Source organism: Bombyx mori, chromosome 15 (assembly GCF_030269925.1).
Source record: "Bombyx mori chromosome 15, ASM3026992v2".
Classification (NCBI taxonomy): Eukaryota; Metazoa; Arthropoda; class Insecta; order Lepidoptera; family Bombycidae; genus Bombyx; species Bombyx mori.
In genome coordinates this window covers 3,569,499-3,593,558 of record NC_085121.1, presented here as the reverse complement: position 1 = coordinate 3,593,558, position 24,060 = coordinate 3,569,499, and the positions used below count along the sequence as shown (strand labels likewise).

At 38.1% G+C, this 24,060-nt stretch overlaps 1 protein-coding gene and 1 long non-coding RNA gene across 5 annotated transcripts in view; one reads left to right on the top strand and one right to left on the bottom strand.

The window, feature by feature from the left end:
* LOC692364 (nuclear hormone receptor FTZ-F1 beta) overlaps nt 1–24,060 on the top strand; it is a 74,727-nt gene that overhangs the window by 35,051 nt on the left and 15,616 nt on the right. For 2 of the 4 annotated variants that reach the window (XM_021349643.3, XM_021349645.3), the window contains exons 2-12: nt 3,675–4,135; nt 9,173–9,288; nt 9,951–10,086; nt 11,900–12,084; nt 14,867–15,035; nt 15,772–15,907; nt 18,309–18,447; nt 19,144–19,274; nt 19,951–20,162; nt 20,637–20,773; nt 21,583–21,660. In XM_021349643.3, coding sequence (XP_021205318.1) covers nt 4,048–4,135; nt 9,173–9,288; nt 9,951–10,086; nt 11,900–12,084; nt 14,867–15,035; nt 15,772–15,907; nt 18,309–18,447; nt 19,144–19,274; nt 19,951–20,162; nt 20,637–20,773; nt 21,583–21,660 — 1,527 coding nt within the window. In that variant the 5' untranslated portion in view covers nt 3,675–4,047. Of the gene's footprint in view, nt 1–2,767; nt 3,513–3,674; nt 4,136–9,172; nt 9,289–9,950; nt 10,087–11,899; nt 12,085–14,866; nt 15,036–15,771; nt 15,908–18,308; nt 18,448–19,143; nt 19,275–19,950; nt 20,163–20,636; nt 20,774–21,582; nt 21,661–24,060 lie in introns of those variants that run through there. The other 2 variants (XM_012692486.4, XM_021349644.3) reach the window with 2 other exon arrangements.
* Nucleotides 19,745–24,027, bottom strand: LOC134200164 (uncharacterized). The gene is made up of 2 exons (XR_009974958.1): nt 22,944–24,027; nt 19,745–20,142 (listed from the first exon to the last, which is right to left on the bottom strand). It is a non-coding gene; the product is annotated as an uncharacterized LOC134200164 (long non-coding RNA).

Below are 24,060 nucleotides of genomic sequence, written 5' to 3'. Positions count from 1 at the left end.
TAGTAATCAATGGTTACCCTGTCAATATTAGAATGAAGTGATAATAAGAATGTTTGTTTATCGGTGCTAGTTACGTGTGCAAATTTTTAAGTTGATCGGAGGTTTTGACTATTGCGAGCATTAGTTTCTCGCCGGATCTTCTCAGTAGGTCGCGTTTCCGATCTGGTGGTAGATTTTGCGGAGCACTGCTCTTGCTAGGGCCAGTGTTAGCATCACTCCGGTTTGAGCCCCGTGAGCTCACCTACTAGCTAAGGTTACGCTATCAGCTTAGGTAGGAAAAAAAAACCATTGTGAAAATGAAGGAAGATTGTGGTACGTATAGACATGTATGCATGTATAAGACACATGTGTCTATTTTAAAGGGCGTACCAATTTACAAGCACACTCAATTCAAATGAATGTTGTCAAATACAAATGCATCATACGAAAACAAAATAAAATATAATTTACGTAAATTAATTTAAAATTATAAACAATTGCATCGATCGAGGTTCACGTCCGATTTCGTTGAACTTTTGTCGTTACTGTCAGCTGTATTGTTTTTTTTTTTGTTTTTTTTTTTTTTTATTAACCAAAACACGGTTTTCAGTATTTGTGTGATTCGTTCCGCAAACAGAAACAGAGCTCTTTGTTCAAACTCTATGGAATCGTAGTGATTACTAGGGTGTATTAACCTCATCTATTTTGGTTACGGTGTGGGTGAGAGGGTGCGACGTCCTCTGCAAAGACGGACGACCTCATAGTCAGCCGTCGGGGTCAAGGATGAAATTAACACATCGCTGTTTTATCAAATGTAACGTATATAATAACTGACAATCTATACATATAAATAAAATTGGAGTGTCTGTTTGTAATATTGAAATAGCCTGTTTTTACTACATGCATATGATGATATGATATGCATATATACGGTACATACACCAAAATAACTTTTTTACAATTTTTGTGTCTGTCTGTCTGTTTGTTCCGGCTAATCTCTGGAACGGCTGGGCCGATTTTGATAAAACTTTCACTAATATGTAGCTGATGATATAAGGAGTAACTAAGGCTACTTTTTTTAGACTAGCTTCGCCCCGCGTCTTCACCCGAGGTACGACAATAACGAGCGAGGGCGGGTCGCCAGTCCGGAATAAAACGCGAATACAAAACATACGTTATATCTAATTTAAAATCTGCTTCGTTTTTTTTTCTGCGTGTAATAATTTAATAGTTAACATTCGCCTTGGCCGAATGCCGGAATCCGTATGATAAATAGTATTAAAACATTCATGATTGTTTATAATGAGCGAATATATATTTTTTTATCATTAAATTACGTACGATAAATTAATACCGTTGTTGTTATTGAAATAAACGTGCACCTGTATCCGTGTATGGGTACTTATCAGTGTTACAATGCATAGCACTGTTCACGTCACGCAGATAGTGCTGTGACCTTAAGATAATTATCGGTCGACGCCTCGTCTCACACAAGCTTATCGATAACTCACTTAGAAGAATGCAAGGCAAGGACATCGCTTCGACAGGCCTGCGGAGTTGAGTGTGAATTCCTTTTAAGACTTGCGTTGCATCATGAATTTATTTTCCTTGTTAGTCTAGCTCGTTCAGTGCATACATTCAGACAAGTTATATTGTCGGAGGCCTATCATTAATTCTTTTAGTCTATAAACACAAAAATATCGAACAATGTATTTTTTTTATTGCTTATATGGGTGGACGAGCTTACAGCCCACCTGGTGTTAAATAGTTACTGGAGCCCATAGACATCTACGGCGTAAATGCGCCACCCACCTTGAGATATAAGTTCTAAGGTCTCAAGTATAGTTACCACGGCTGCCCCACCCTTCAAACCGCAACGCATTACTGCTTCACGGCAGAAAAGCAGGGCGGCTGTATTTTTAGTGACTAGTTAGTGCCTGTGCATTAGCAATGGATCGAAAATGTAATTCGCTAAATACAAGTTAAATAAGAAAAGTTTGAATTGAATTTGAATTTGAATTTGTGTGAAGTTATTAAATAAATAAGATGTTAGACAAAGCGCTTCGTCTGGCGTATCGTACAAATGACCGCTCGGCCTTGTCTAGGCCACGATGACGCCATCTTGCGTGCGGATGAACTCCTTTATTAGGCCGCGAAATTTATTGCCGTCTCGCTTCCGCACGTTGACCTTGCCATTTGAAAAAAGAAAAAGGAGATATTTAGTTGTAGCAACCGAATTTAATTATAGAACCAGACAACGTAGACGGAAACACAGACGTCAGAATCGCGTTAATTTAGCCTAAAGTCTATCAACATTGGTGATGGGCCACACGGGCAGCTACCGCCATCTTGCCTATTTCCTTGAAGCAGCCACGCGTACCAGTTTGAAAGGTGGTAGCGATTAAACATAGCTTAGACTTCAATCTTATGTGTCAAAGTAGGTGGCTGGTTTTGAGTGTGTTAACTTTGAGTAACCACTCAACAATTGCTGAACTCTGAGTTCGACCATACCAGCTAGCCCAATAATAAAATCCAATTAAAAACAATCAATCTAATCTGGCAACACCTTAACTAATAGTGTAATTATCCGACATAACTTGCTCATTTTTTAAAAAGTAAACATACAACTAGTTTTTCAAGGTTTGAATGTCAATTGTCATTTAGTTAAATCAGCAGAGACGTGTCCAAAGGGAAGAGAGAGACTTATTGAACGCTAATTGATCTGGCAGACAGACAGTAATAGATAATTTAGTTTTACGAGGCAAAAAATATCAAAATACAGTATTTTAAGTATGTAGTTTACTTTTTATTAATTTTGACGTATAGGTTAGAAAAATAAAAATAACATAATTTTCCATGTAAACGTAACGTATAAAAATACAATAATTAAACGCTTGGCGTGTTTCAATATTTTTCAATGAATTTACAACTAAACAAAAGTCTGATTCAGAAGTCGATTGCTCAATAGTGTAACGGCGTGCATCAGCTCACATGTTCATTAAAGTGCGTTGCCGTGTGGCCCGGTCGTATTGGGAACGGCGGACCAGTACGGCGCGCGAAAGGCGAAATGATCGCGGCCGACCAACCGACCGGTCGCTAGCCACAACCGGCTCAGTGAAGGCCGCGCTACGCGTCTCCCCCCGCTCACTTCAATCGAACGTCTTAGTGATTGTAACGTATCGATAACGATATTACGATAATTCCAAAAATTAAAAATCGAAATAATTGAATTGATTAAAATTTAACGAAAACGACAATTCATTCATGGCGCATTACGTCGTCATCGTGACCGAGCTTCGCCCTCGTAAACAGAATGCCAATGACACCGAGGTCGTGCCGGCGTATCGATAACAATATCGCAGCGGTGCGCCCAGCACTGGTCACGCCGCAAGGCCGCGCGACGCGACTGACGACCGTGCGTGTACACAAACACATGAGACAGGCCGACACATTGCTACGGAGTTCGGACCGATTTGGAATTTATTCGAATTCAGCCTTGCATCGAAATTGTTTAGCTTTTGTCATTGTCGTATGTATGTTTTCTTGATTCACGGACAACGATTATATTATCAACTCGTGCAATTGCATTTCAGATACTTTTTTAATTTAAAATTCGTATTTGTTGTAATACACTAATGAAATGGTGAAGATTAATTTCTGTTTTGTTTTAATCAAACTGTATTTATTGTCGACAGGTCTCCCCAAGATGATGGTGACGTCATTGGGCTATGAAGAATTTTCTAACCAGAAGCTATTAATCACGAGTTGCTATGAGGAATTTTACTCCAAAAAATTGGGAATATGTGAAAACGACTTTGATCACGAAAGACTGAAAAAACTAGCTGCCTTAAAAATTAAAAACACAAGATGAAAAAAGAAATATATAGATAATAACAATATACAATGCTAAAAGACAATAAATAAATAAATAAAACATACTCGAACAATATTTTTGTACGCATTTTTTTTGATTAAAAAAAAAACACGTGCATGGTGCTTATAGAGTAGTGAAGTGCGAACATCGATACTAAAATATCGATAGATTTGTGGTGATGTGCTAATGCCGAGATGTCCAGTGAGGGTAACGCCGTGAAGGTGGAAGGTGGGCACGTTTCTGTCACCACTATCAGCATGTCCGGCCCGGAGACCAGCAATGGTAAGTGCGAACGTTACGTACGTTTGTAAGAGCAAATGATCTTATAACTAATCATCACATTTGTCGTCTACATTAAGGATAATTTAGCTATTTCTGCCGTGAAGCAGTAATGCGTTTCGGTTTGAAGGTTAGGGCAACCATTGTAACTATACTACGACCTTAGAACTTATATCTCAAGGTGGGTGGCGCATTTACGTTGTAGACGTCTATGGGCTCCAGTAACCACTTAACTCCAGGTGGGTTGTGAGCTCGTCCACCCACCTAAACAATAAAAAAAGGTACCTCATTTGAGTACTGGTTATAACACTCCCTTACGTCTCTATTTATGATTATCATAATTAAAAATAAAGTAAGATGCTCTCAACAAGTGTTGTTTGAAAAACGGTTCCAAGCGAGCGGAATTTTTAGAACTTCGTATTGCTTATCGCCGTATCTAATTGAAATACCACCATAAACAAACGACCTTGATACCGCGGTTATTAATGTTAATTATGCCTACGTCAAATCAAAAGCAAAATATTTATTTTATTGGGTTAGATGACCTTAGGAGGCTCGCTTGATAGACCGCATATTGGAACATACACGCCTTCTCAAACGAGGCTTTTGGAGATTTACTTAACGGTAGACAGCGGCATAATGTAATAGCAGGCAGGGGTAGAGCAAAGGCTCTACCCCTGCCATTACATTATGTTCATGAACTACGGTAACCACTAACCATCAGACGAGCCCTATGCTTGTCTGCTTAAATGGGCAATAAAAAAAAGTGGAATTTCGAATTTTTTTTTATTTTTTTTTTATTGCTTAGATGTATGGACAAATCTCAATACATTGGAGCTATTTATGATTCTGCCTTGCAAAGACAAGGCCACATTTACTTGAATTAGAAATAATTATTTTATCGTACACTTTGTTCTATAGAATATGTCCCCTCCCCAGATCAGGGCATTACTGGCCGGTGCGTGTTCAAATTAGGAGATCGGCGAATGCTCATGCATAAATTAGTGGAGTCATTTTGTATTTCGATGGTGGTAGGACGTCTTGTGAGTCCGCACGGGTAGGTACCACCACCCTGCCTATTTCTGCCGTGAAGCAATGCGTTACAGTTTGAATGGTGAGGCAGCCCTTGTACTGTTAAAAATGAGACCTTACAACTCATGTCTCGAGGTGGGTGGCGGCATTTACGTTGTAGATGTCTATGGGCTCCGGTAACACACTTAACATCAGGTGGGCTGTGAGCTCGTGTGTCGTCTAAGCAATAAAAAAATTATATTTTTTTTACTAAGTGTAAATTATGTGTTCTAATTTTATATTTATATATTGCATAATGTGTAGCTACGTACATACATATGTTCAATTTATTTACCAAATACATACGTCTAGCATGACTCTGCATCAAATTTTGTTTGATGATTTAGAATGCCTTAGGCAACAAGTCTATTCAATGTATCAATTTTTATTTTTATTGCCTAGATGTGTGGATGAGCTCACAGCTTACCTGGTGTTAAGTGGTTACTGGAGCCCATAGACATCTACAACGTAAATGCGCCACCCACCTTGAGATATAAGTTCTAAGGTCTCGGTATAGTTACAGCGGCTACCCCACCCTTCAAACCGAAATGCATTACTGCTTTACGGCAGAAATAGGCGGGTTGGTGGTACCTACCCGTGCGGACTTTCAAGAGGTCCTACCACCAGTAATAACGTAATTTATAATTTTGCGGGTTCGATTTTTATTACACGGTATTATTCACCTTCACCGTGGAATCAATCGTGAACATTTGCATAAATGCATAAAGCTTTTTAAATAAATAAAATAGGCATGATAAATAAAAAAACGTGCAGGCAATTAGGCAGGCAATCCTTCATCTAAGTCAGGGCTGGTCAAACCACGGTTTTCCTCTCTCTTATATTTGTGCGGCTTGAAGAAAACCAATTAAAAAAATCGTGTCCAAATAAAATCTGAATTCATATTATACAATACGATTGTTATGAAGTTGCGATTTCAGTGAAAATGTAATAAATAATGTATGAAAATATTCCGTTGTTTTTTTCCCTTGAACACCGCAAATCGATCGATTTAAGAGCATTGATTTCAATATTTAAGCTCCTTCCCAAGTTCTTAATCTATAACAATATTAATCTCGGATAAAATGTCATTATTTTATAATGTGTTTAATAGGTTAATTAGGTACATAATTAATATTACAACAATAAAATAAAAAGTCATAAAACGATAGAGTAAATACATACGAAAATCTGTCCTGAGGCATGACCACTAAATTAATATTTACGTGCGAGAGAGACAACGCGATGTTCCCACTCGTCATCACTGTATAGTATAAAACAAAGTCGCTTTCTTTGTCCCTATATCTGTCCCTATGTATGCTTAAATCTTTAAAACTACGCAACGGATTTTGATGCGGTTTTTTTAATAGATAGAGTGATTGAAGAGGAAGGTTTATATGTATAACTAGTTGACCCGGCAGACTTCGTAGTGCCTCAATCGAAAAATAAAAGACGTAAACTATTGTATAAAATGAACATAAAACAAACAAAAGGAATCCGTCCGACGGGGGACAGACACAAAAAGGAAAAATAAAAATTGTAATTTTTATTTAATTCCGAGCTTTTTCATATTTATCTACCTTTTAAACCTTCTCTGGACTTCCACAAATAATTCAAGACCAAAATTAACCAAATCGGTCCAGCCGTTCTCGAGTTTTAGCGAGACTAACGAACAGCAATTCATTTTTATATATATAGATAGATAGATAACATCCATTAAATAGTGGAGAAATCAATAATAAATTACAGTTTCCGAAGCGAAGCGAGGGCGGGTCGTTAGTAGTTTATATAATGTTTTCTCATTTTGACAATTAGGATGTTGTAAACAAAAACTTTTTTTAATAATGAATATATTCTGTACAATCATTGACATGATTGAATACTAGAATACAAACAATCAACCAGTTCACAGAAAATCTTTGTTTGTTGTTCTGAAAAACTATCTCTCAGGTACATGTTGAACCAAGGTAATCGCGCGATTTTTTTTTTTAAATATTGTCATTTTCTATGTTGGATATTAGCAGATGTAATTTATAGTCCGCCTAATGTTCAATAACCAAACACACAACTTACCTACGGAAGCGTTTATATTACTTCCTCCTCCTCGCGTCGTTTTCCCCATTACTGAGGGTCGTGACTCCCCCGCTGCATCAGTTTCTCCCGTACTATTTCCTCCATCTGCTGCGATCCTTAGCTTCATGAAGGGCATTGTGGAAGTTAATGCTTAAAGAAGATCGTGTTTGGTCCGACCATGTCGTGGGACTGCGTCCTCTGGGACGTTTGCCATCTACCTTTCCTTAGCTTTCTTATATTACTTAACATACTATAAAGCAGTCACTTCTGTATTTAGTAAAAGCGAAAAAACATGCTCATTATTCGTACCAAAGTTAAAAGTGCGCTTTTAAAGCAGTCAACAAACTTCGAAATTTCCGTCGGTAAGTACGAACGCGTTGTGGAGATAATGATTCACATCACGTAATAAAATTATAATAAAAAAAAGCGGTGATAGCGTAAGGGGCGACGAACTTCCATTACTGCGGGAGCACGGGTCACATATACTTAAATATTTAGGTATTTACAGTTACTTTAATAAACATAAACTAGCGACCCGCCCTCGCTTCGCTTCGGAAACTGTAATTTATTATTGATTTCTCCACTATTTAATGGATGTTATTATACATATAAACCTTCTTCATCAATCACTCTATCTATTAAAAAAAACCGCATCAAAATCCGTTGCGTAGTTTTAAGATTTAAGCATATTATATAGGGACAGAGAAAGTGACTTTGTTTTATACTATGTAGTGAAGAGTGCATGTTATGGTAAATGTATAATGTGCCACCATTACGATGTGTTCGCGCCTTCAATCTTAGACTATTGTTACGCGCTGGGGTTCGGGATAAATAAAATTCTACCGAATTACAAGTTAACACTGTATTCAACACTTAGAACACTTAAACACTTTAAAACGCTCAATTCGCTTCTTCCGCTTCGCTTCAGGTGATCCGTTCGCTGTTTCGCTTCGAGTACAACATCATCTCTACATAGCCGATACCTCATCCCTAGATTTATCGAGAATATTCCACACATCTCTAGTATTGTTTTCCGCAATCTGACAATAGATGGCGTTGTACTTCCCGAGCGTTCTAGGTGCTACTATATCCTTCGATATTCGTTCGACTAATCGGCGATAGATGGCGTTACTTATACCGGCACTATTAAACCAGATTTAAATAGACTGGTTGAGACTATTACTACACAACTTAGGTGCCTACTAACTGGTACGGAATCTACGGTTTTATTGCTAAAATATATATCGAGGGGTGAAAGGCTATTTGTGTTAAGCGACATTTCACTTAATACGTGGCATTAATCTTTGTAATTAAAGGTCCGTTTTATTTGGTATTGGTATCAACAGTTCGATATTTTTAATTGATTTTCAATTAAGCTTACTCCATTCAAATTTGAACGTGCTGCACAAGTTGTTTGTTATGGTATTCTTTCGAAATTTTAACATTATATGGGTCTCCTGTAATGTTGCCACCCTCGATAAGTTAGATGACGATGTGATGGTGTGATATTAATTTATCCCTAATGGAAAGGCAAAGGACTTTAGTCCATACAGCCAAGTCTTGTTCTTGGTAATAATTGGAGAATTTTGGTAGTTTTAAAGGCCGAAGCTGTTAGATGACGTTAAAATTCCGCGTTCGCTTTTAAAATTGCTCATTTACACAAAATTCTATAAATTTGTATCAGTATTTTTTTTGACAAAAACGATAATTGCAGGCGTTTTAGTTAAGTAATAGCTTCGGTAGTAGTGGGTCACAGACAATTTGTATTACTTGTTTTGTAAATTAGATAGGCTAAGGAAACATAACTCATACATCCCATACTAAAAACTTGATACACATAAAATTTTGACCATGAATATCCGCTGAAAAATGAATGACGTCACATGTATATTGTTTCAGGCCCATTCTCGTACAGTTCGAGCGGAGTACGAATCAGCGTCTCTTCGGAACCACACGACGAAGACTCGACTGATGCGGAAATCTCCAAAATCGATTTCACTCAACATCAATACGAGGTATGTTTTAACAAACACAAATTTTCTATTCTCGATAAACTAAGTATCGTTGCATCTCTATTAATATTGACATTTCTGATTATCCTCACTGAGATGGTCTTGCAGTAAAAGCTATTAATATTAAAGAGGTGTTTCGCCGTCACGTATCGCGATGCACGTCGTATCAACGATGGCTGAAGGATAGTACCCATAAACGTTTCAATATGAAAGCAGCACCTAGTTTGAGGCATGAGGGCTGGTCCACCCTTAAAACTGCAACGGATAAATTCTTAACAGCAGAAAAAAGCGTTATGACGGTATCTACGCTAGTAATCTAACACACAATAAGTCCAGTCTAAACGATCTTAACGGATGGATAATGATCCAGTCTTACTGGTGGTAGGACCTCTTGTGAGTCCGCACGGGTAGGTACCACCACTCTGCCTATTTCTGCCGTGAAGCCGTAATACGTTTCGGTTTGAAGGGTGGGGCAGCCGTTGTAACTATACTGAGACCTTAGAACTTATATCTCAAGGTGGGTGGCGCATTTCCTTGTAGATATCTATAGGCTCCGGTAACCACCAAGTGGGCTGTGACCACGTCTAACCATCTATGCAATAAAAAAAAATGATGCGAACCTCTGATATCAGATAAAGAATGAGCCATGCAAACTCATGTTTTAGGTGAACATGCGAAGCAAGAAACAGCGCTCGTCGAGCGGGACCCAACGTGACAGTCTCCACGATCGGGAGCGACCCATGTCCTGGGAGGGAGAGCTGTCCGACTCCGAGATGGTCATCGATACAAGCGTCAATAACGGTCAGTTCAGTTGTCCAATACAATATACAAAGAAATAAGAGCAGGGATTTTCATGGCTCCCTAAAAAGCTGAGCGAAAAACAAAAGCGCTCGTTCTTAATGTAATGTAACGTTTTTTAACGCTTTTAATGTAACGTTTAACAAGTCCTAACATCAAACAGCGGGACGGCGGGATGGATGTAATGTGCTCTGCGTCAAACCTGTCCCGCCGTCTCAATAGCCCCGACTGGGCTCCGGCCCGGTCCAAGGTAGGGCGCGCCGGTTGTGAGCGGCAGGAGTTTTAGTGAAGTTCAACTCCCACATACACTGCTTGCCGTGCGGGTGGAGATCCGGCTATTTTCTTCTGTGGAAAAAAACATCATAACAGCGACCATCGTTCGAGGATGGCTTTTGTAGAAGAAGAATTATCGTCAACTTCGGGCAAAAACATCAAAAACATCAAACCTTCTTAAATTATAACAGTTGGATAGTAATACTTTAGTAAATCGTAGTGACCGCCGCCGTGGCCGTGATTAAGCCGCTTAGTCTACCCGTATCAAGCGATTCAACTATATTGGTGTTGAAATCTTGCCGGTACCTAGTATTTTTTCTAAGAAAATATGTACGTACTCAACACAAGCTTTCATGGATTATTTCCACAATGAAGGAATAACCTCGTATAAGAAAAATCTACCTGCAAATTTTCAAGATTCGCGTCAGAGAACTGGAATAGCTTCTCGTGTCTACCAGTGGTTAGGTAGGTATAAAGATAAAATGAAATGGCGGTAGGGTGTCTTATGAGCACGGGTAGGTATCAACGGACGCGTTTTTAAATTTCGTTCGTTCAAACCAATTCAAGCCAAATCACAAATCACAAAGCCATGTGAGCCAACAAGTACATTCATTCTTTCATAGAATGCGAAATACCTTTAATGTTTTTATAGACAATACTTTAAGACGGTAGTTAGCAGAATATACTGTAACTATACTGAGACCTTAGAACTTATATCTCAAGGTGTGTGGCGCATTTACGTTGTAGATGTATATGGGCTCCAGTAACCACTTAACACCAGGTGGGCTGTGAGATCGTCCACACATCTAAGCAATAAAAAAAAAAAGAATATTAAAATATCCACGAATATCAACCACCCTATTCGTCTGTCACCAAGAAAATTTTAAAGTATTCTAAAGCTCGGAAACAATACAATGTAAAAAAACGAGATTAAACAGTAAAAGTTGTTTTTAATGTTTCTACGGCTCGCGAAAATCGGATAACATATTAGATCGTAAAAATATTTGCCAGTTCAATTATCTCACACAGAAAATGTAACGCAAGGGATATAATTAAATCATATAACAGTTACCATAGATTCATCTATACAGTAAGAACTGTTTATTCGCTGGTTATAATATTACGTTCCGTGAATATGCCGCGAATACAGAAACCGCCTATATGCAATGGTAATTTAGATACATTTACGAGATTATAGTGGATATTATGTTCCTAGGTGACAAATAAAAACGTACTTTAGTAACTCGTAATAAGACCTATTTAACTTTTTTATTAATTCATTTGACGACGCGTTTACAAAGGATATTCGGTTGGATATCACATATTGGAATCATTTTTATCAATGTGTATGTACCGATTAGATCCGCGAATAAGAAAATAAGCTGAAATAATCCGTAAATGTAGATAGTGGGGGGTCGCATTTTTTAAAACGCGAATTAAGAAAGCGCAAATAAGGAGCTTTTAGTGTATTGTCAAAATTTTAAATCTGCAATCGAATTTAGTATCAATACTTTTTACTACTATTTTGTGTATTAAATTACAGACGAGAATAGCAATTCGTTGGACCTTCAATCGTCAAGGGATTCCATTGATACGCTCCGCAACGTGACCATTAAGGCTGAACCACTGAAGAACGAGTGCTTCCAGAGTCGTGACGATCAGCGCGTGTTGGACCTCAAGTATACGGCACCTCTGCAGCCCCACCAGAGGAGTCTCAGTATGAATAGGGTAAGTGTTTAGAAACCGAAGCACTACTTATACCAAGAACAAGTTATTTGAAAAAGAAAAAAAAACTTCAATCGCGCTAACGATATTAATACGCTTTTATTAGCTTCAGACGTATGTTTGTAACGGAATATTTGAACATTATTTTGACCCCCTTCAAAACGTCGGATTAACTCGAAATTTGGTATACTTATTAAGGACCGATGACAATTCAATATTTAAAAAAAAAAGGAAAAAAAATTGAAAAAATTGAAATTCAACTAAAAAATGAAAAGAAACAATAGTTTAAAAAACTAACAAAATATGTTTTCATAGAAAATCCAACTAAGAATAGAAAAAAAAAATTTAAAAATTTAATTAAAAATAATGTAAGAAAAAATGATTTTATTGTAAAAAAGCGTGGGGTGCTTCAGGTGCTTCGTGGGGGGTTTCAGGGTATTTATTATCAAAATAACCCTTCTACTCATATCTGTTCATAAATATTTATAACTACTGATACCATGCACCCCACGTTGCAGTTTTTTTACACTATTTTTAATTCAAATTAATTAAAATTTAGTTTCCATTTTTTAGTTGGATTTTCTATGAAAGCGTATTTTGTTAGTTTTTTGTAAACTATTATTTATTTTTAAGTTACGTTTAACTAGATGTATGTATCAATATCATTTGGACTGTCGTTCTATCCAGCAACAGAATCGCTCTATGTAAGTTTTTCTGTTTGACTTTTTGATACCGTGAAGACGTCACCGGAATCCGTCACTAAAGACGTGCGACAGAGATAGAGAGAATACATCACTATTGCTTCGGGGTTGAAATAATCAATATAATGATTTTAAATTAAATTGAGAGCACAATCAATCGAATCAATATAGGAAAGGAGTTTTTAGTATGAGCTCAACCTTGGTCTGTCTCCCGTTTGTTCGTGTTAGTCCAATACTGATTTTCCTTGAGTGGTTACGTTTTTCGTACTTCTAACACGTTATTAGTCCAAAAAAAAACATTCAATGGGCTCGAAATTACTAAATTTATCGTAAAAATAGATTCATGTGATTCAACAGTTACTCATATAATAATTTCAGTAAATATTCGGTGAAACAGGTATAAAAATGCGTAATAGATATTGATACAGGAGGGAAAGGATTATCATAAGGCACGGGAAAGATATTCCATCGAGCGGGTGGAATCGCTCCGGTAAACCAACGGCCCAAATGTTGTTGTCCGGAACTTGTATATATGCAATTTTATCTTGAAAACATCTGACATTCAGACGTCTGTCAAAATATCTATGATGGCTACCGCCTTAAATATCTTTTTTTTATACATTTTATGCATTATCTTTTGGGGTTCTCTGTGCTTAGTGCGAGTGCTATAAACTTCTCTATCGCGTACTCGTAAAAGTTAACTCAAGTTTGTATGGGGTTGGAACAGCGCCCCTGCGTTTGTCACTACAGACTCGCATTCGCATTAAGCACACTGCATTGTTATTATGAAAAAATACTTTATTTTCTGTGATAACCATGTGATGATGTTTACGTACGTATAAAAATTCACACCAACACAAAACGGTAGTGTGAATTGTACTTAAATCATGCAAAAACATCAAATTTCGAGAATAAATAAATGCTGCTATTGTTTCCAGCGGTTGAAGTTTTCCACGCCCACTTTTGAAGCTTTACGGAACCCTTCTAACTAATTAGCGTTAAATTCTACTCGGATTTCTAAAATACATTCGAATTTCACCGTTTACAACTAGGTCAAGGTTTTTCAATAATACAGCTAATCCAAACAGGGAGTTAGTTGTTCGAAAGTTTGTTTTCAAATTTTCACAAGTGCTTCGCACAGAAGTTCTCCTTCTGTAATATTCCGTGTAGAAAACGTTTTGTACACGTGCACGTAATGTGTGTTTGTTGTTTTATAAGGCGCTTAACTTGGTTATTTGGCCGGTACATATACGGTACATATGTAGAACAAATACCCATCGATCAATATCAACATATTTAAATTTCGTTTGATTCGTGCACATGAAAGATAAACGTATGAACGGATGAAGAAGTTCATGTCTTCTTTCTGGTCGTTCCCTCAATGCTGAGGATCGTGACTGTATGTCAATCTTCTCCACTCGGTCCGGTTCTGCGCCATACGTACCGATCCCTGTATCCGGCTAATGCTTAAAAAAAATAAAATTCAATTATTATTAAGTTATATGAAAGTAATAGAATCAAACTCGAAACGAGAATAAACTACCCTCATTTAAACACGGTAGTAAACATTATTTGCTCACTGAATCGCGCATCATAAATATACTTGTCGTTTAAGGACTATCAGTTCGACCGTATCTACTGCAGCGGAATATTCGGATTCATTTTATTTCCATAATTTTCATGTCAAGGTCGGAAATCACTGTTTCCATTGTTTATTTATTGATAGCACTGAAATCGTTTAATAAATTCGGCAGCAAAAAAAAAACTTTTTTGTCTTTACCTATCTACACATAGATGCTATGCGATCCGCGAGGGAGCTGTCAGTAACCCCCTAGATCCCTTCAAGATTATACATTTTTTGCGCGACTTGATTTTTAATTTTATTAAATAAATAAAAAAGATATGAACTCAAAAGGCAGGCAACGGCTTGCTTGTGCTCCTGTCCACTGCTGATGTTCATGAGCGACGGTAACCACTACTTACAAAGGCAAATAACAAAAACAACCACCCTGTATAATAAAAAACACACCGTATAAACAAAAAAAAAACACCCTGTATTAACAAAAGTCCTTTACGCCCCACAGATATCAGTACTGACAGACAACGCGTCTCTTTCGCTTGCACGACGTCCGTCTTCACCGACCAACAGCGCCAAGTCTCTAGCGCTGTCCGACCAGGGCACAATGCCCGTAATGGCGCAGACTTCCATAGGGGAAGTCCAGAATTTGACCATCAAGAAGGAAATTCTAACAGGTACGACTTCTGTTCCTCAAATACAACAGACAGGAGAAGGAATAACATCGTGTAATAAAAATCAAACCCGCAATATTTTAATTTGCGTAATCACTGGTGGTAGGACCTCTTGGGAGTCCGCACGGGTAGGTTCCACCACCCCGCCTATTTCCGCCGTGAAGCAGTAATGCGTTTCGGTTCGAAGAGTGGGGTAGCCGTTGTAACTATACTGAGATCTTAGAACTTATATCTCGAAGTGGGTGGCGCATTTACGTTGTAGATGTCTATGGGCTCTAGTAACCACTTAACACCAGGTGGGCTGTGAGCTCGTCCATCCATCTAAGCAATAAAAAAAAAAAAAAGTGAGTCCCCGCGGGTAGGTACCACCGCTCTGCCTATTTCTGCCGTGAAGCAGTAATGCGTTTCGGTTTGAAGGGTGGGGCAGCCGTTGTAACTATACCTGAGTCCTTAGAACCTAATCTCAAGTTGGGTGACGCATTTACGTTTTAAATGTCTATGGGCTCCAGTAACCACTTAACACCAGGTCTCAACTATGGTCATTCCCATATATTGTGTGCTCGTAGTGCTTAATGTAATTTTCTAAATAATTTTAAACAAAAAACTTCTTTTCGTGTTAGAGTGGAACCGTGCTGTAAAATATCGTGTTATAGTAGGATTATCTGTATTTAATACCATAGGTCGTGTACTGCAATCTTCAATTTTTTAATGTTAAGATAAAATCGTTATTAATTTTCAGATTTGAAATGCGAGCCCTCAGTGGGTATAGATAAGCTGATGGGCTCGCTTCACGGGTCTCCATTATTGGGTCGGCTGCCTCGCGTCCAGTCGAGCGCAAGTACAGACTCCGCTGTGCATTCCATGTATACGCATAGGTAAGATAAATAGTGACGTCATTTTGTTGTCTGAATTGCAAACAACTGGAACATTTTGTCCCCCATCCAAAGCAGATTGGGGGCGAAGTGACGTAATTCAAAATAGTTTTTGTCGGGCCAAACCATATTAGACCTTAAGACTCCGGATTTATAGGCTATTTGCATGTGACGAAGGAGTTATGTACGAAGAAAAAGTACAAGTAAGAAAAGTTTGTTTCCCGTTTTCTTAAAATTAACAGATTGTATCATATCCCCTTCATCCACTCATGTCTTCAATTGTCATTGAGGTTCTGTATGATTATGGAGGGTAGAAGTAAGGAGCATCTATCTATTGCTGGTAGGACCTCTTGTGAGTCCGCGCGGGAAGGTACCACCATCCTTAGTTTGAATGGTGGGGCAGCCGTTGTACTGTTAAAAGTGACACCTTAGAACTCGTGTCTCAAGGTGGGTGGCGGCATTTACGTTGTAGATGTCTATGGGCTCCGGTAACCACTCAACACCAGTTGGGCCGTGAGCTCGTCCACCCATCTAAGCAATAAAAAAAAACTTAATTGATACCGATATAGAACATTAAAATCGTAGTTGAACATCAATGATTTTTTATTGATTTGAGTATAATTATAAATATGTTAGCATTTATGTTGTATGATTTATTAAGTGATTGCTTTAAAAAATAGTACAGAGGTTGTCATACACATTCAGATTAAAGCGATTTAATTTTTTATTTTTATAGAACGCTTATTTTGTAAATGTAGTACTAGGCTGCACTAAAAGTATCGGGAATGGAATATTTCCACTGTTCCTGTCATATTAAAATCTTTTTAATTGAAAACTCCTTGGTTTTAAAAATCGAATACCATTTATTTATTTAAAAAAAGATTCTCGGGCTTGTCACGAGGTTTTGTCAAACTTGTTTAGTCGTTGAGAAAATGGAATTGACTCGAGAAAATTCAAGAGCGATGATTTATTATGACTTTCGAAGTGGTTTAACACAAAAACAGTGTGTTGACCGGATGATTTCTGCATTTGGTGATGAAGCCCCATCCAAAACCACAATTTATCGCTGGTTTGCTGAGTTTCAACGTGGACGTGTCAAGCTCAGTGATGATCCCCGTCAAGGTCGTCCAAAAACTGCAGTCACTCAAGAAAACGTTGATGCTGTGCGTAAGCTGATTGAGGAAGATCGACATGTGACATACCGCGAAATTCAGGCAACTTTAGACATTGGCATGAGTCAAATACAAAGAATCTTGCATGAACAATTAGGTGTAAAAAAGTTGTTTTCCCGATGGATACCGCATTCGCTCTGTGAAGAGCAAAAAGCGGCTCGCGTTACTTGGTGCGTCAGAACTCTCGAAAGATTCCAAGCAGGATCCTCAAATGCTGTATACAACATTGTATCAGGTGACGAATCCTGGATATACGCGTACGAACCCGAAACAAAAAACCAGTCACGAGTTTGGGTGTTCGAAAATGAGTTAAAGCCAACAAAAATTGTTCGTTCACGGAGTGTTGCGAAAAAAATGGTGGCCACGTTTGTCTCCAAAACCGGCCATGTTACGACTATTCCTCTTGAGGGACAAAGAACGGTTAATGCAGAATGGTATGCTAGCATTTGTTTGCCACAGGTCGTTTCTGAACTCCGTAAAGAGAACTGCAACCGCCGCATCATCCTCCATCACGACAATGCGAGTTCTCACACCGCGCACAGGACAAAAGAGTTTTTAGAGCAAGAAAACATAGAATTATTAGATCATCCGCCGTACAGCCCCGACCTAAGCCCTAATGATTTCTATACTTTCCCTAAAATAAAGAATAAATTGCGTGGACAGAGATTTTCATCATCTGAAGAAGCTGTGGACGCCTACAAAACGGCCATTTTGGAGATCCCAACTTCCGAATGGAATGGTTGCCTCAATGATTGGTTCCATCGTATGGAAAAATGTGTCAAATTTCGCGGAGAATACTTCAAAACGCAATAAATACATTTTTAAATAGTAATGTTGTGTCACTTCGTTAGTTCCCGAAATTTTCAGTGCCGCCCTCGTATATTTAATAATTGTTCGGCACTAACTGATTACATAGTTGTTAAAGAGAGAGAAAGAGAGTGAGAGTTGATGGATTGTAATTTAGTTTAAATTTTCTTGTTCGAAATAATAAAAAAGTAATTCGACTTACGTATTTCCCGCGAAAACTTTCAAAATATTCATTTGACAGTTGACGACAATATAACCTATTGGTACGAAAATGGTACTACACATTCGGAGTACGCCACTAAACCGTATTTAAATTAGTGGAGCTAAACACTCATATAAATTTATCTCGAAAAATTTGAAAATAATATTATTGACCTTTATTATATTCAATTGACTGATCTCTTATATATAATGTTTATCAACAGCGTATACAGCAGTCCTTCAGCGAGTCCGAGAGCGTCTCGACATTACACGCCGTCTCTTTCCCGCAACAACAGCGACGCATCGCACTCTTCTTGTTACTCCTATAGCTCCGAGTTCTCGCCCACACAGTCTCCAGTGCAGGTACCGGTTTAAATCACCCAAAAACATTATAGCAACACGCTTTCGATGACATCACTATTGCCTCACACTGGTATATAAATGACGTGGCCACTCATAAATTCGACACTGGCAACAATGGCATCGCTGGTATATAAATGGCGTTGCCACTCATAAATTCGACAATGACAACAATGGCATCGCTAGTATATAAATGACGGGGCCGCTCATAAATTCGACACTGGCAACAATAGTATCGCGAGAAGCTTAAAAAACATGGCCACTCGCCTGATCATAACTTGGGTGGAATTTCTAAATAAATGATGAAATAAATAATTAATAAGTAAATAAATAATAAACAAATAAATAATAAATAGTTCTTCCTTACCAACGAAGTAAATTATGAATTCTGCTTTTAAATATCCCAGCAACAAGCGAACTTCTCAGATGGGATTAAAAGCATTGTTCTTTTCACTCAAATACGCCCGCTGTAGCAAAGCGACTGTTTATTTAGAATTAGCATGGCGTACTTTAAACCTTGACGTCATATCTTGTTATATCCGTGTCTCTTTCTAGCATAAAACCAAAAACCTATAGTTTCGTCGAACGATTCTTTTAATAAAAAATACAGCTCTTACTGATGCTAAATAGATCTTCAGTCAATTGAATCTTGTTCTTCACATTGTACATTTAAAATAGAATCTTATGTTATTGGCGCAGGGTCGACATCCGCATGTGATGTATCGCGAACCGGCCGGTGTTCTGTCGCCCGCACACGACGACGACACCGAGCCGACTGACGACAGACTCCATCATCACCAGGGTATCAGCAGACAACAGCTGATTAACAGGTCAGTCTTAGATCAGTAATTGAAAAGTATTGTCTGTAAAGGCATACCTAACGGTTGTATGCGCGCTGCACATAAAGTTGCAGGCAAACGTCGTATTTTATATTTTTTTTTAATTTTCACCTACCCGCTTTTATTTAATTATGTATTAAATTAGTTGTACCATTAAAGCGATTACCAATTCAGAAACATCAACTAATTGACGAGGATGTACGTGACAAATGTCACCTCTATTATTAGTACAAACGATAGTGCAACAATCCTCCTTTTTTTCCTGCCTAAGCTGATAGCCTTGAGAGGCTATATCAGCGTAACCTTAACTAATAGGTGAGCTCACGTGGCTCAAACCGGAGTATTGCTAACACTGACCCTAGCAAGAGCAGTGCATCGCAATAATCCTCCTCGTGTCGTTTCCTCACTGCTGAGGGTCGTGTCTATCATATTTTGACAGGATTTTACTTTTTGCAATGTCACTCCAGCGCCTCCGATCATTGGCCGCATGAAGGGCTTCGTGGAATGGGATCCCTAGTGTGGTGCGGATTTGGTCGAACCACCTTGTCGGACTGAGCCCGCGCGGTCTCTTTCCCTCGATATTTCCTGTCACGAATAGTCTCTATCCTGATTTTCTCAAAATATCCCCTTCATCCGCTCATGTATTCAATTGTTTAATCCTATACAGCCCGTGCCCAATCTGCGGCGACAAAATAAGCGGCTTCCACTACGGAATCTTCTCGTGTGAATCCTGCAAGGGCTTCTTCAAGCGGACCGTACAGAATCGGAAGAACTACATGTGTCTGCGCGGCGGCAACTGTCCGGTCACCGTCGCGACCAGGAAGAAGTGTCCCGCGTGCCGGTTCGACAAGTGCCTCGGCTGCGGAATGAAGTTGGAAGGTGAGATTCCAACGCCGCCCGATCTTGGGAATGAATAGTGTTATAAACAATTGTTTTATTTACATTCATTTTAATAATTTAAAAAATCAAAAATTAAATAATTATAAATTTATAGTATTTCCATTTCTTTATTTTATATTAATTAAAGTTATAATTATACTAGCTGTACCCGTCCGCTTCGCTGGGCATTTAAAATTAACATTAGTATTTCTCACACCCACAAAGATTCTCATCATTAACGCCCCCGCAACTGGTGTAGGAAGTCCGACATTCATATAATATTAGCGTATCCATTAAGTACATGTATTTTCTACATGGATACCAAGTTTCAAGTCAATCGGATGCACGGTTCAGTAGTTATAACGGAACATCCGTAAAAACCACTGTAGATTTATATATTAGTATAGATACAGCTCTTTAGTCTAGTACTATTTTGAAGTCTGTCAGTTGTTATAAAACTGTTCTTTCTGTTAGCAATACGAGAGGATCGGACGAGGGGTGGAAGATCGACGTATCAGTGTTCGTATCCGCTGTCGGGCGCGGCCTCAACGGGCTCGCTGCTGTCCGCGCACGTGTCCCCCACGCTGAGGCACGCCACCAGCCTCAACTGCGTAAGTGTTGTATCAGCAGCTCAGTACCGGACCGTAACAATTAGTCATTTTCAGAAGTCGTCGTGGCCTAAAGGATAAGACGTCCGGTGCATTTGTGTCTAGCGATGCAACGGTGTTCGAATCCCGCAGGCGGGTACCAATTTTTCTAATGAAATGCGTACTTAATAAATGTTCACGATTGACTTCCACCGTGAAGGAATAATCATCGTGTAATAAAAATCAAATCTGAAAAAAAATATTGCGTAATTACTGGTGGCAGGACCTCTTGTAAGTCCGCACCGGTAGGTACCACCACCCTGCCTATTTCTACCGTGAAGCAGTAATGTGTTTCGGTTTGAAGGGTGGAGCAGCCGTTGTAAATATACTGAGACCTTAGAACTTATATTTCAAGGTGGGTGGCGCATTTACGTTGTAGATGTTTATTGGCTCCGGTAACCACTTAACACCAGGCGGGCCGTGAGCTCTCCACCCACCTAAGCAATTAAAAAAAAAAAAGCTACTGTATTCATCCACAGTGCGTTTCCAGAGATCTTTTCTACCACGTACTGTCCGGCTTTGGAATCAGTTCCCTCAGCGGCGTTTCCCGAGCGCTATGACATGTCCTTTTTCAATCGAGACTTGTGTAGAGTACCTAACGGTAGGCAGCGGCTTGGCTCTGCCCCTGGCATTGCTGACGTCCATGGGCGACGTTAACTACTCACCATCAGGTGGGCCGTATGCTCGTCTGCTTACATAGGCAACAAAAAAAAAGATGGGTTGTACTAATCCGAGTAAAATCAAGGTTTTCAATTTTCATTTCCGTCACCCAGGTCAACGGTCCTGGATCATACAGTCGAGGAGAGTCCAGCAACAGCCGAGTGACGCCCGACATTCCACCTTTACTACAGGTAAGTTTATGAAATTATCAATATTCAATTGCGTGATGAATCGATTGAAGTCAATATTTGTATTTAAACATCGTCCTTATAAACATGTCTGCATAAACCATGTAATCAATTGGAGATACATTTATAAAAAACTAGTGGTTCAGCAGTAGTCGAAATTCGACTATAATTAATTGGAATTGTAAGTTTGTACACTATTATGATTGTATTTTATACTTCTATAATCACAAATTTCGTCGAGACTACACTATGAAAAATATTAACAAAGACAAACAATATTTAATCTATTCTCAATTTGACAACAGACGTCAAGAACAAAAGTTTGACAATAAATAGTATGCATGCGTGTGTGCGTCAAATACATGGTCTGTAGTGTGTGATGTTTTCTTTATTGATTTCATGTATCTTTTATGTATTATTTAAAAAAATATTAGCATTGTGCACTTCTTCTCTATATTATCTATAAGTGTGGAAAATTTCATACTCCTCCGTCCCCGCAATTTTCGTAAAAAGGGATACAAAGTTTTTGCTTCACGTATTAATATATAGATAACTATCAGCTATCAACGTAGTACTACTAGTATTATACGTAGTGTAATGTACTGATTTTTAATGTTTTTCTTTGGTTTATTATAATGAACTCTATCGCGTGTCGTCATAAAGCACATTATGCGATGTCGGCAATCTCGATTTCTTGTCAAGGGGCTGCGATAATCCGGTAGATTTATCATTTATGTGGAGGGTAGAGGTAAGGGGCACTATCTTGTATAGGGGACAAAATGAAAAGGTGTCCATTGTAAACAGTAAGTTATTGGTGGAAGACTCATTGAAATATCGCTGGTGTAGGAAGTGGAAACGATATTGATTTATTTGGGAAACCAACAATACAAAAACATATAATATATTAAACGTAGGTAAAACAAAAACGCACATATATACATCCATCTCTATTTCATGTGTATATAGTATATATATTTAAATACACATCGGACCTAACTCACACATATAATTCACATGAGTATAGCAGTTTTTAACAGCCTGAAGTGTACTGGATTGCAGTGAAGTGGTAGTTTATTGCGCTACTTTTAAATCTTTCCATTTGCTACTATGGCGCCATCTTAATTGGCTCCCTTTCCGCGAAAACTTTTTAAACCTTGAGATGATGCTCCTTACTTCTACCCTCCATAATCATACAGAACCTCAATGACAATTGAAGACATGAGTGGATGAAGGGGATATGATACAATCTGTTAATTTTGAGAAAACGGGCAACAAACTTTTCTTACTTGTATTTTTTCTTCGTACATAACTCCTTCATCACATGCAATTGCTAAAAATAGCCTTTAAACCCGGAGTTTTAAGGTATAATATGGTCTATAGGCACATAACACCTTCATTCAATGTAAAAACTCAAAAATTTTAAAAATGGTACTTAACCCCTTCATCCACTCATGTCTTCAATTATATATAAAGTAGTAGTAGTTTTATTTTTCCAAATGGAAAGGCAAAGGTATCACACGATACAGCCTAGCCTTTTATAGATTTTTTTATGAAATATGATATTATGAAATGAAATGAAGCTGATTAATTTAATATGAAACATGGCATGGCATGAAATGAATTGAAATGAGATGAGATGATAATTATGATATGGGTATTTTTATGAAAAATTATGAAATGGAGTGAAATGAAGAATTTGAGACATTAATCAACTGGGATGAAATTAAATTAAATGGAATGAGATGATATGGGATCAGTAAAATGGTGGTCGTTTATTGAGATTTTTTCAATGGACTTTTTGGAGGATCCCGAGAAGTTACGTCGAACGGCTTTGTTTCATTTTCCCACATTCGTGCACTTTCACAGATATTAAACAGTTAATAAACCACCATTATTACACATTTAAACCCGTAGAAACACTAAATAGACAAAATAAAACAAATCACACAACTTCACTCCTCGCGTTCCCGCCAAAAAGTCTTATATATAAAATATATATATATTTTAAGGGATTGTATGACCTGGTAACTAAGACCTTTAAGTCATGTCTTATTTTAATTTATATTCTTATTGTTATGAAAAATGATAATATGGAGTGAAATGAAGATGATTAATTTGAGACATTAATAAACTGGGATGGAATTAAATGAAATGAGATGATATGGAATGTAATATAATCTTAGTAAAATGGTGGTCATTTACTGAAATTTTTTCAGTGGATTTTTTAGAGGATCCCGAGAATCCACGTCCAGTGGCTTTGTTTCATTTTACCACATTTGTGCACTTTCACAGATAATTAACAGTTATAATAAACCACCGTTATTACATATTTAAAACTGCAAAAATGCTAAATAGACAAAATAAAACAGATCACACACTTTCAATCCTCGCGTTCTCGCCAAA